Source organism: Mesoplodon bidens (genome assembly GCF_964165515.1).
Source record: "Mesoplodon bidens genome assembly, chromosome: 9".
NCBI lineage: Eukaryota > Metazoa > Chordata > Mammalia > Artiodactyla > Ziphiidae > Mesoplodon > Mesoplodon bidens.
The window spans coordinates 78,511,891-78,526,062 of NC_138166.1; the positions used below are offsets into that span (position 1 = coordinate 78,511,891).

A 14,172-nucleotide genomic window follows, 5' to 3' on the forward strand; every position below is an offset into this window, starting at 1 on the left:
AGATTCCATAGTGTGAGCTAAAAGCAGATGTTTTGAATGATCATATTTATAACCAGATACAATAAATCTTAGGTATCTATAGCAAGGTTTCATGAATATTCTTTTCTGAGAATTTGCTTAAAATGTACTTCCTGTAGTTTCTTATATTTTTGAGAACAAGGCTTCATTAAATATAAATATTCTATAAATTCTTCTGTACCTGGTCTTTTTCATACTTACTCATTTCATGTGCTTCCTCAAGAATAAAAGCACTCTTAGGGCACTGAAATTTATTACATTTATTTAATCCTACACATTTTCCCTACCTAATTCAGTCAGAAAACTCTTGTTTTTTAAAATAAACTCAGGGCTATTAGAAAGAATGACACTTTTAAGTCTCAGAATAAGCAGTTTGCCTGATGAAATACCATTCTATATTTTTAGTGAATGTCAGTATATAATTAGCACTAGAACTTTAAAAAATCTCTTAAAAATGAAGGTTTAGTGAAAATTTAAAGAAAAGTTTGACGGTAAAAGTGAAAGACTGGAGTTATCAATCATACGGTTCTGAACATCTTCTATTCAATTTTGGTGTCCTACAGTTTATCACTACTTTTCCTTTTGCACATTGATTAACTTACATTTCTAAACTAAAGCAATCAGGGCACGGGGGAAAAGCGAGTGATCTGGCATCACAAGATGGGGGTTCGTGTTCCAGCTCTGCTTCTTACTAGTTGTACACCTGAGGCAGATCCCATAAGCTCTCCCATGTTCCTCACAGGAAGACAGTTGTCAGGAACAGATACTAAATTATACACATACACAATTCCTTTGTAACATATAGGAGTTATATTTCCAGGAAATGCACACGTTCTCAGTTTTCTGTAGATTAATGGCCAGATGTGTATCAAAAGCCACTTCCTCAGTGCTGCTCCCACTATGGTAAAGCATTATGTGACACTTTATGTGACAATTAAAACAAGCCATCACCTCTGCATGATGCTCTTCATTCTGCTGTAAGACTTCTATGCAGAGCTCTGCTAGATGAAGAACCTCTTCCAGCTTCCTAGCAGGAGTCGCCTGGTTCATGGTCTCTGCATTAAAAACAAATCATAATAATGTTACCTTGAAAATAAAAAGCCAAGCAGATTCTAAGATGTTAATGATGAGACCAGGGTGTTGAAATAGAATGAGAAAGCATATTTTTGAGAAATGAGAGACAAGAAATACAAATGAATACAGTCTTTAGAAAAAATCAGTTCACCAGATTGCAGAAAATATTTCACCCACAAAGCAATCATGGGAAACTGCAAGTGCTTTGCCATTTAACATATTACAACTAACAGGTGCATCAGCACATTAGATGCTCAACTTCTGCAACAAACAAGTTATAATTCTCCTCAAGGTCAGAAATACAAAGAAAGGCAGATACCACAGTCTTTTCCTTCTCTCTGTATTGTATTATCAATACAATACCATTCTCACCAGATGAGTCATTCCTGGCATTAGTGAAACGCAGGCTTTTCTGTTGCTATTTAAATTTCCAGCCTGAAATGTCTAAGGTTCATGTTGATCTTAAATGGAAGAAGTACAAAGTCACCTAAAACAACTCTGACAGGCTGCAATTAACTGATTTCCTCCCCTCCAACTGGGGAGGGATGAAGAGCCATTCTTTAAAGCTGAAGGTTCTCTCAGCATTACAGCAAACTGGTATAAAAAGGCCAGGCCACAATGAGATTAAGTGCAGCTAAAATTCAGCAACAGAGAAGGCAAAGCAGTTGATTTCAGAGATAAAATGAACTGGCAAAAATTAGAGGTGCCCTGTGTAATGAAACTGTTTCAAAAATGTGAGGAATAGAGTTTCCAATAAGTATACTAAAGATAAACGTTTCTGGACTCTCTGTTTGCCCCTGTATGGAGATTGTAAGGAAGAGAAATAAAATGTTTAGATAAAGAGCTTTTTCTGTGGAACCTAAGGAGTTTGTTTTTTTGGCAGGGGCGGGGCAAGAGATCTATTCCCTCTACATCTCCCTATAACTTCAGCCTTAATTTTGGAAGACTTCCATTTGCTCTTAATTTGTTCCCAAGGGACATACGACTCAGTGAAACAGCCTATGATTGGTGCTTGTTCATTAAACACTTTTTATAAGCTCACTCTGGGTCACAGTGTGATGCACGTGGGGTTTCCCATCCTCCAACCCTGATACACATCCTCCCAAACTCCCCTGCAGGATTAAAGCCACTGCTCATCTGTCACAGGGATCAAAGAGTAGGATGATTCTTCGGGAAAACAGTCCGCCAAACACAACAGAGTGTGCCTATGATAATCTTAGCTGTGGGAAGTAGGAGGAAGTAGAAGACATGTCCCTGCTCTCAAACCACTCAGGCTCCAAAAATCACTACTGCTGGGATCCTTAGACATCCACTATCCAACCTCCCCTCTGTTTCATGATCACTTCAACATCCTCAAACGAGGGTGAAGTCAAGGAGGCTTGTGACTTTGCATGACAGTCTGCTCCACTTGGGGGCAGCTCTCGCTATTGCAGTGAGGAAACTTCAAAGTTTGGAAACAGTGTAAAGCAAACAGAGGGGAGGCAGGGGATGTTAGGAGAGACTGCTGAGAGCAGGTATATTTAGGGGGGCGGGATATCAGTGGGAAGATAAGCAGAACCTGAAGCAGGTCCTAAAGGAGAAGCAAATGACCTGGGTAAGAGGAGGAAGGGTTTCTAGAAATGCTTGCGTGTCAGAGATGCGGTGCATTTCAGAGGAAGGTGATGATGAAGGTGGCTACAAATGTCACCATTTATTAAGAGCCAATTACGTGTCAGACCCGGCACCAGGCACTTCCCATGTGTCATCACACCAACTTTCCTAACAGCTTTAAGCCGTTTGGTTATTTATTCATGTAAGTCGTAAATGAGGAAACAAGCTTGGAGAGATGAAATGCAACAGCTAACACGTGGTAAAGGTGAGACCTGACTTGGTGTGGGCTCTTAGCATCTCTACCCTGCACTCGCCTGGCTGGAGTAAAAAAGTTCTGGGAAATGATGGGTGAGAAGCCTGAGGTTGGATCGTGGCAGGCTTTAAGTAAGAAAATAAATAGACTCAGTAACTATATCCTATCTGGTAACCTGGAGCAAATGTTTCTTTGCCAGGCTTCAGAATAAATTAATTTTGGGAAAACGTATTTGTGGTTGTGTAGTACAAGGAAGGACTGGTGGGGACCAGGTCTAGTGTATGGAGAACTATTGGAAGATGGTAATGGGAACAGAAAAGAAGAGAAAGGTAGAAGGGACGCTTTGAAGAAAGGATTTGCAAGCCTTTGTGAGTGACTAGAAATTGCAGGTCAGAGAGGACAATGACCTTGAAGTTTGGAGATTGCATGGCTCAGAGAATGAAGGTGCGTGGTTGAGGAAACTACCAAATGGGTCTTCGATGGGCCACCCCACCTAATTACCATGTACATAAAATTTAAAGTAAGCGAATTATTCTAAACTAAAAGGAAAGTGGGGCATTGTAAAATCTGCATGCACAGGGAGTTAGGATATCTGGATCCTTTGCCTGGAAAACTCCTACTCATCATTCAAGACACAGCTTTAATGCTACCTTAAATGTAGGACCTTCTCGAAGTTCTGGGGCTGGGTGAGTCGCTCCTCCCTCTGGGTTCCCCTATTACCAGCTCATGAGCTGTTACTAGACTAGGCCCAGATCAGTCAGAAACTGGGTCTCATGATCTTGTGCTCTCACTATCTTGAATAGGCTTTGGACCATGACAGGTACTTAATGAATGTTTACTGAGAATGCAGTAGTATAATTTTTGGGAAAGGGCATGTTAAAAATAGAATCAGGGCTTCCCTGGTGGCGCAGTGGTTGGGAGTCTGCCTGCCGATGCAGGGGACACGGGTTCGTGCCCCGGTCTGGGAAGATCCCACATGCCGCGGAGCGGCTGGGCCCGTGAGCCATGGCCGCTGAGCCTGCGCGTCTGGAGCCTGTGCTCCGCAATGGGAGACGCCACAACAGTGAGAGGCCCGCGTACCGCAAAAAAAAAAAAAAAAAAAAAAAAAAAAAATAGAATCAATGCCCAAATTATTTCATTTCACTTTGTGTGGGATTGCAAATAGCTCTTCTGTCACTCACAAACCAAGGGTGGACGAGACAGCAAGTCCACCAACGAAATGCAGCTGTAGTCCAAGGACACTGCTCAAATAATTGATGAAAGCTGTATTCTTAAATTATTAGAGATTTTTGGGGAAGAGTTTTCAAAATAATTTTTAATTCTCAAGAGCGTATCACTTATATTCTTTAATTTTTCCATCTTTAGATTTTTTTATTTTTGTTTTTTTTGGCTGCATTGGGTCTTTGTTGCTGTGCATGGGCTTTCTCTAGTTGTGGCGAGCAGGAGCTACTCTTCATTGCAGTGGCTTCTCTTGTTGTGGAGCACGGGCTCTAGGCGCAGGGGCTTCAGTAGTTGTGGCTCACGGGCTTAGTAGTTGCGGCTCGTGGGCTCTAGAGTGCAGGCTCAGTAGTTGTGGAGCACGAACTTAGTTGCTCTGTGGCATGTGGGATCTTCCCAGACCAGGGCTTGAACCCGTGTCCCCTGCATTGGCAGGCGGATTGTTAACCACTGCGCCACCAGGGAAGTCCCTCCATCTTTAGAATGAGGGTGTTGAATTAAGTTGAGGATTCTTAACCCTAGGGGTTAGGAATAGGTTTTAGGGAGTCCTTGAACCCCTTAAAATTATATGATAATTTTTGTGTATAGAGGCAGTTTTTGGGGAGTGAAGGATCATAACTTTCAGATTCTCAAAGTAGTCCATGAGCCAAACAAATGGTAAGAATCACTGAACCATATATGCTCTAAGATTCCTTCTAGCTAAGAGAGTCTATGCTTCCTATAAATTTTGGGCTTTACCTATATTGGATTATATCATTTCAACTTCATGAGGAAAGGGAAAGGTAACAAAATGTAATTGTTTTGATCACAGAAGAGAAACTTATTTTTCCTACATACTTTAGTACATTATTTACTCTACCCCTAAAATCATTCTAAAAATTAAGGAATCGGGAGCCCCATTTCCAGATTAGGGAAAAGTGTCTTGGAGAGGTTAAAACAATGATAATACAGTGACTTGAATTCTTTTCCATTTTCAAATTCTCTGAATAGGATTAACATACACACACATACTCACACTCAACTGAATATATATGTTCAATATAAACTTCTGAAATAGCTGAAAGTTTGAGTTTATAAAGTCACCATATCCTTAGCCACAAGTAGGCAATAATGGGAAAGAATCAAGGAAGCAACCTGAAAACCTATATCTGTTTATGTGTGAATATATCAAAACCAGCTTTTACATTTGACACTCTCTTAAGGAAAAACTCAGAGTACCCTGTGTTCTACTGAAACTTAAAAACAGTCTGAAACACTTTATTCTTTCTAGATTAAATTTACTGAGAGGATCAAAACTTTGTACTTGAACATAATGACCACTCTAATACTTTAAATAAACAGCATTTTTATCAAGTACACTATGTATGTCATCTCTGGCTGTCACTCATTTGACTACAGCCAAGAAGTTTAATGCATTTTGTAGCTAGAACTCGACTAGATAACAAGGTTATCAATAGCTCCATTAAAATTCTGAGCACTGTTAATATTTGAGAATACCCCCTTAAAATACCCACTTTCCCTCTTTTTGCAACATTTCTACAGCATTACAGATGCCTCTATATTCTTCAAGTTTCACGTCAAGTTGCTCGTAGTTGGTAACGCATTTCAAATAGTGGCATTTAAAACAAATACACCCAAAGTAGCAAGGTTTCTTGATGAATTTCAATGTATTGCTCTTGGCTACGATACTTCTTCATTCTGGAACACTTTTACTTTTCAGTGGCAACACTGCTAGGCTCCTCAAAGCAATCTCTTGTAATTATGCACCTGTGTACATTTAAGAAGAGATCTCATTGGAAAAAAAAAAATTGGAGGTGGGGAGATGTAAGAAGACAGCCTGACCATTGTGTGTTAGCAGGCTTTTTTTTTTCTTTTTTTAATTAATTTATTTTTGCTGTGTTAGCTTCGTTTCTGTGCGAGGGCTTTCTCTAGTTGTGGCAAGCAGGGGCCACTCTTCATCATGGTGCGTGGGCCTCTCACTATCGCGGCCTCCCTTGTTGCGGAGCACAGGCTCCAGACGTGCAGGCTCAGTACTTGTGGCTCACGGGCCTAGTTGCTCCGCGGCATGTGGGATCCTCCCAGACCAGGGCTTGAACCCGTGTCCCCTGCATTAGCAGGCAGATTCTCAACCACTGCGCCACCAGGGAAGCCCAAGCTATATCTTTACATAAACTTCATTTTAGGAAAAAGGTGACTTTTGTGTAGAATCGGAACACATTTTACCTTTCAGTATTGTTATCCCAGATAGGATGAGGTACATATTTGGACAATCCTTAGATGAATGAAAATAATCTACGATGTTATGGCCTGCCTATGGATGTTTAAAATCCATGAGAATACCAATGCCACAGATGTTTGAAAACAACAGGTCTGTGGCCTCCTAATTCCAAGGCTCCCTTTGGGGCCAACTCGTTTAATGACCCTGTCATTTAAACCAACAGTTGCCGTTAATATCTCCTTGGTATTAACCATGCTAATGATACACTGCTTTCGAATAACTGTCCTGCAGTCACAGCCACATTAGCTGCTTTACCTGGGTTATCTTTCGCATCAATAAGTTCATTTTTAAGGAAATGGTCAGCTATAGAGCAAAGGAGAATTGGACACTGGACTAGAGGCGATGGCAGTCAAACTGGATGCAAACTGAGCAATCTCCATAAGCCAACAGCCAGTGGTGATCCATGAGTGACTGGCCATAAAAAGTCAGATACCTCTGGAGGTAAATGTCAGTGACACTTTGTGAACCTTCCTTGAGGAGGAATATGGAGGCATCGTCTCCTCTTAAGATCTTAAAGACATGATGGTGATGGAATTAAGAGAGAGAGGATTATTAGGATACACACACACAATTTAATATTATTTGGTTTAACATTTGTCACAGGCTTTTATAATTATGTGACTTATAGGAGTGGAGAAATAGGGGGTTCCCTGGTGGCCTCATGGTTAGGATTCTGGGCTTTCACTGCCATGGCCTGGGTTCAATCCCTGGTCGGGGAACTGAGATGTCACGCAGTGCGGCCAAAAAAGAAAAAAAAAAAAGATTGGAAAAACAGACACCTTGGTTTGAGTTTTATTAAAGTTTTAACTTAGTCCCTTTAGCTGTTGAGATTCTGGCTCTACTTAAATCTGTGAAACCAGAAGATCTAAGATCTCACAGGAAGAAAATATCTGCATCGTGTTGCTGACTGAAGAGCCTATGAAAGCTTGAAAGAGAAAATATTTTCTTACATGCATATTTACTTTGCTCTGGTTAGCTCTGGCTAGAACTGTGTGGTAGGATTCTAAGGACAGCAGAAATTTTCTTCCACTGGCAGTTTTGTCAGCTAGTTGCATACCAGGGGCTTTTCTAAAGACTGGGCTTTAGCCATGATAGCTATATCTGTATTTCACATACACAGATTACATTCAGCAGCTGAAACTGAGAAATGGTCCCTTCCCTGGTTTATTGCTCTTCATATATATATACCGTATTTACTTCTCCCCAGTATAATTCAGATTCAGAAATTGAAAACTATCAGAATAATCTCAATTATGCCATGCCAATACTAAATTATCATATAATTAAAGCCTATAGCGTATTAAATTTCATGCCTAGATCTTCTTGTCTTCTAATTACATTTACCTGAAACAAGCAGCCTTTCCATGGTCATTTGTTACATTCCCATATAAAGGGAATAATACCCTCACACCTCCACACTTATACTTCTCCTGCCACTTATGCTCTTTTTTCCATTCTCAGGGAGAAAGTCTGCCTGTGAACAGTGGGGGTTAGGCAAGCAGGACCCAGTGAGGCAATGGGGATGAAGATGGTTTGTTCAGGAATGAGCAATGGTTAAGGTGAAAGGCACTCCAGAGGCTTGCCAGCTGGGAAGCAAGCTGAAGGAGAAGAAGTGATTAGTTTCCCAGACACAGCAACCACAATATGAAAGAGATAATTTGAAGATTTGTAGCCTTGGGTGCTAAGAAATTAGTCAAAAGATCTTGACGTCTGTACATATGTCTTTGTTTCCTTTGACACATAATCAAGATCTGTTAGGGCAGCCAGCTCATGCATTAATGGTGATAAAGTATTTGATGCCAAGATTTGGAGAAAGTCTCCTAGCTGGACAAGTGTAAAGACCAAGTATAGAGAGTAGGGTGGGCTTGGTGACTTCCTGAGTATTTCTATGGTTGGTTTTAACATCATGGGTCTGCCTGCCACTGTGAATGTGTGTGTATGCACTGGTGATGCCTAAGGGATATTTTATAGGTTTCCCTTTTGAAAAAAATCCGGCATTACAAATTCTTCAATTAGGTCTTTAAATTAAGTGCTTGAAGCTCTACGTCCACTTCGCTGTGGTCTACAAGAAATCTCCCTAATTTCCCAAACTAGTCATCTGTCTAGGCTTTGAGTACTTACAAACTCTGTTGAGAAATAAAGAGGTGAAATCTGTCAGTTTGCATTACTCTCGTTTTGTCCAAGTGAAAAGACTTTTTAATACATCTAAACTACTCGGATTAACAAGGTGCTGCAGGAGCCACACTGCTGCATGTCACTTGGTTACCTGTTGACATGTGTTAGTAAATAAATAAGAGGGTCATCAATCAGTTGGTTTCAAACCCTGGATTTAGAGAATGATAAATTCTACAGAATTGCTCATGAAAGGAAGAAAGCTTGCTATTTCAAGACTGCATTTATCTGTGAATCACATTCCATATAAAAGTAAAAATAAAACAAAAACACAAAAAGTACATGACACATTGTCAAGTGAGCTGAATAACCTGACATCATTTCTGAGACCTTTTAGGGAACAGGTGTTGAACACTTGTAATGAGATTTCCATGCATCTTCAGAGGAAGGAGATAGGATTCTAGCAAGAGCTGTTCAGAGTGTTACAGATCATGGCTGAGGGAATAGTTCTTAGTAAGGAACAAACTGAAAGAGATATTACATAAATGTTTGGTTTTCTCAGGAGGTGCTTATGTTTTAAGAATTTCTGCAGAAGGCAAATGTTCACACAAGAGAAGCTTTTGGAAGAATATAATTTTTCCAGATCCTGAGGAATCTGAGATATACTTAATTAAGTACTGCTGATACATTATCTTGTGCATTTACCTCATTATTTTACATCTTCTTCTGAAACTTTGAGAGTCAATGTGGTTCATGGAGCTTTCATTTCAGAGTGTGAAGTATTTTTTTCAAGCATAAATGGTTGGTTGACAATTCTATGTAGAAAATGAAGTAAGTAAATTGGAAACTTAGAAAACTGAGGATGTGAAAAGGTAAAAATATTAGTTGAAGATAGTCACAATAAAGAGTAATGATGCATTTATAGTGATAGATGTTTTCTTCAATACTTTGAGGTCTCTCTGGAGACCACGTTTTTATCAGAGAGGGCTTCTGTTTATTTTAATCCACTTAGTGAGCCTTCTTTCTAACATCTCTGAAACAGCCCATCCTTCCATACTGATTTGTGGTCCCACTTTATTCTCGATGAAGCAGATCAGTCTCCCATTTATACATGACTCTGACTCTACATTCCTCTTCTGAGTATCTGCCTGATCCTGGGCTTTGGTGATGGTTTTGTAATTTGTCTTAGTATCTGGCAAGGCAAGTCTCCATACTGTTTTATTTTTTCCTTAAGGTGATATAGTTTTCCAGTATCCTTTATTCTTTTACTTAAATTTTGAAGTAACTTTATCAAATTAAAATAAAAACCCTGGAATTCTGATGGACATTGCAGTGATTTTATAGATTAATTTGGGGGGAGAGTTTATATATTATTAAGTCATCTCTCTTAAGGGCATGAACCGTCTTTACATCTATTTACATTACTCTCTGTGATCTTTATTTGAATTTCAAAATTTTTTTTATAGAGGTCTAGGAAGTTTTGTATAATCTGGTTAAGTTAACTCTTGGATGCCTTATAGTTTGGTGGTTACTATGAAAGGTACCTTATCTATCTATTTATCTATCCATCTATCTATCCATCTATCTAGTTGAATGATGGTGCAGAATAGTGTTTCTGAGTGTGGTCCATGGACAACTGTGGATCCCTAAGACCTTTTGGGGGCCTGCATAGTCAAAAGTACTTTCATAATAAGATGTTTTGCCTTCTAAATTCTGTTGACATTTACAGGAATGATGCAAAAGCAATAGTGGGTAAAACTGTTACCTCAGCATGAATCAAGGTTATGGTGCTAAATTATACTCATCACGTATTCTTATTTTTTTTTTTTGGTACGCGGGCCTCTCACTGTTGTGGCCTCTCCCGTTGCGGAGCACAGGCTCCGGACACGCAGGCTCAGCAGCCATGGCTCACGGGCCCAGCTGCTCCACGGCATGTGGGATCTTCCCGGACCAGGGCACGAACCCGTATCCCCTGCATCGGCAGGCGGACTCTCAACCACTGCGCCACCAGGGAAGCCCTCATCACGTATTCTTTATCACCATTCACTCAAGAAAAACAGCTAGTTTTACATAAGAATGTCCTTGAGGAAAGAGTAAAAAATTATTAATTTCACTGAATCTCTATGCTTGAGTATACATTTAAAAAAGTATCATCTGTGACAAAATGAGAAGTTTGCATAAAGCACTTTTGTGTACTGAAGTATGATGACTATCTCAAGGAAAACTGTTTGTGTGATTGTTTGAGTCCAGGGCTGAGCTAATTGCTTTTTGTTTTCTTTCACAGAGAACCACTTGACTACTGACAAAGTATGGTTATTCAGACTTGGAAATTTGGCACGTGGGATTTTCCTGGACCAGGACTTGAACCCACGTCCCCTGCACTGGCAGGCGGATTCGTAACCACTGTGCCACCAGGGAAGCCCTATTTCTGTCTTATTCTATTGTCTTGATCAGGTTTGGGAATCAAGATTATACCTGCTTCAGGAAATGAACTCCCCTCACTTCCCATTTTACTGAACCTATTTTGGATAGGAATTATTTGTTCCTTAGAAGTTTGGTAGAATTTACCTCCTAAAACAACTGGGTCTAGGAATTTGGGGATGGGAGATCTTTGACAACTATTTCAATTTCTTTAAGATGTATTGGCCTACTTGAGTTTTTGTTTTTTTTGCTGACTTTACCAATATACAGATTTTTGAGACTTTCAATTTTGTATTGGTTCACAATACTCTTCTATTATTTTGTTTTGTGTCTCTAGTTACTTTTTCTCTTTCATACTATAGTTATCTGCATCTTTTTCTTAACCAGTCTGATGGAAGTCTGTCTTACTCTATTTCTATTCTCCATATCACTTAGCTTTACTTTTGTATTGTCTACTTATTTCTCCTTTCCTGCAGCCCCCATTCTGATCTCCTAGGTCACTAACAAGTTCTTCAGCTATATTCATCCTGTATCCTGTTTTTCTTACAACCATATTATTTTCATACCCAATATTTCCACTTGGTTTTTCATGATTTCTTGTCCGTGCATCAAGAAGGGACAAGCTAGCAACCTCCTGTATCACCTTGAGAGTATTATGCTCAATTTAAATTCTTGCTCCATCAGTTCCAGGTGGTACATATCACCTATTGTCTTTACGAAGAGCTGCACTCCTTAGGAGTCTAGTAATTTTAGTTTGAGAGCTCACGATCATTTGGAGGTACAAAGAATGGGATGATGGGCAGGCTTGTGTCCTCTGCAGGGACTTCGAAAAGACAGAAGCTTAAGCTTTGGAGCAGAGAGTTCCAGGCAACACAGAACCAACACTGATAATTTCCTTTTCCTACTAAGTCATTAGGCAACTCCTGTGGACAGGGATTCACCATTAATTTGTTAGATTCAAAGCAACAGCACTTGGTCAACAGTCCTGTAATTCACCAGGCTACAGGGTTTGGATGTAGAGGAGTGAAGGGATGAGCAGGTGTGCCTCAGCCCTTTCCGATTTTCATCAACATCTCACTGCAGCACAGCTGAGGCCCTGTTTTGATAATACCACAGACACTGACCACCTGACCTACTGCTACCAATTCCAATGACAAAAGATAAGGAGTTGGACAACTCAAGGCAATGTAGTGGGGAGGCAGGAGCAGAATTTAAAAGTTTTCCTCCCTTCCGCTCTCCTTCTGCCCAGCCATGCTCCAGGCTAGTGTAACTAACTCCCCACCAGACAGACTGGTGAGATTGGAAGCCCAACTTCTTTGGGCAAAGTGGAGTGAAGGTGAGTAAAACGAAGGTGAGAGTATAGCCTGCTTTTTGGATGGCAGCTGAAAGGAGGTGTAGAGCTCAGGATAAGGCATTATTTAGGGAGATACCATGATTATAAATGGAAGGGAAATATGTAAAAGAAGACAGAGGTACAAGCCACAGGAGAAAGAAGAGATATATAATGCAGTAAAATACATCCGGAAAGAGGTAAGTGGAATTGGGGTCAATATGATGGGTGGACAAGTTGGCCTTGAAGAGGAAGATACCTCATCCCCTGATGATGCAGAAGAGAAGACACAGGTGAGTATAAATAACAGGAAGTTTGGAGGTACAGAGCTGGAAAGCTGAGGCTTACTATGCACTTTACAAGACTGAAAGGAAGTGTCTGCCCTTAAATAACCTTTAACTTAGGTGTCATTTAAACTTAAGATCAAGTTCCTACTATAGCCTGATCCGGAAAGAGAACATTGTTCAAGATTGAATCAAGTTTTCCTTTTTTTATATGTGGAATTAGCTACAATGGTCTCTGATTGAGATTGTCCTTATCTATTGTAATTCACACTCAAAATAGAATGAAACAAAAATGGAAAGGATGGATGACTCATTGACAAAGAGACGGTGGATCAAGGAAAAGTTCTGCTCATTTGGGTCACAAACGATCTCATGGCATTACAAATCATTCGGCACTGGTAACATTAACCCCCATACAAGGGACAGAAGGCCAACAGTGGTTTTAGACAGAGTGACACATACTAATGCTTTCCAGAATTAATCGAAGATCAGTCAGGAAGGACGTTAGAGGAATGCAGACCCAGAACTAATTTTAGAGAGAGACCTACATGTCTTTAAATGTCTCCATGCTTTGGAGTTGACAGAACCCTCGTCCTTTGGTCACTAAAGCTGTGGGTAAACAGTGGGTGCAGAGGTGCCAGGAGTGTTGAAAGCACTGCCATCGGGTTGCCACTGGTGTACAAGGGGGCACCTCGTCTCTTCATTTGACTTTTCACTTAGTGGGTTAGTGACCTGAGTATGACGAGAGCTACAGAGCAACTGCACCACACTCTTGTCCTCTGTCCTAAGCTGACAGAAGGTACACATAGAGCTTGAAAGCTCTGTCAGACATAAGCAAATCACGCCTTTACTTGCCTCTTCTAATCAATAATCCCTGCAACTCCTGCTTGTTATATTCCCAAACCAGCTTTGGATACATGGGGATGAATCTGTCAACATTGTCATGAGCTGACTAATTGACGTGAACACAAATTATATAGTGCGGGGTTCTTATCTTGAGGGGCTAGCGAGTTGGTGGGAGAGAAGTTGGGGCAAATGTACTAGAAATCCTCATTCTTCCAGATCAGATGTGGAAATAGCCAAAGTGAATTCATATTACTTACGTAGTACTTAAAAGAGAATATGGTTTTAATACTTTCTGGCACATACATTATATAGAATAAGGCTAATGGTGTGGCAAGGAGATGTGAAAGACATCTTATTCAATATATTGAGAAGAACATGCTGATAAAAATAGTTTAAAATTAGCATTTCAATTGTATCATACTCGGTGATAGAATCAAAGTAATTTATGGTTATCAGAAAACAACTATCTTCTTAGGTAATTTAAATAGTTCATTGACCATCTGAAAAATACTCACAGCTTTTCTTTGTATATAGTGCAAAAATAAATTTTAACTTGATCCTATCCGGGTAATCACAGATGCTATATCAGGGTAGCTCAAGCAATGAGTTTTTACTGTATATACACATATTGCCTTACAAACTAAAAAAAATGTTCTCAAATATTTTAAATAAAAAGACAACAGGTCATTCTCTTTGTTTTAGAGCCAGAAATCGTATCCGTCAATTTGTCCCTAAATCATCAGGTGAA

At 40.0% G+C, this 14,172-nt stretch overlaps 1 protein-coding gene across 6 annotated transcripts in view; it reads right to left on the reverse strand.

The window, feature by feature from the left end:
- Positions 1-14,172, reverse strand: part of CADPS2 (calcium dependent secretion activator 2) — a 487,398-nt gene that overhangs the window by 93,461 nt on the left and 379,765 nt on the right. For all 6 annotated transcript variants that reach the window (XM_081243761.1, XM_081243760.1, XM_081243759.1 and 3 more), the window contains one exon: positions 970-1,073. In XM_081243761.1, coding sequence (XP_081099887.1) covers positions 970-1,073 — 104 coding nt within the window. The remainder of the gene's footprint in view (positions 1-969; positions 1,074-14,172) is intronic.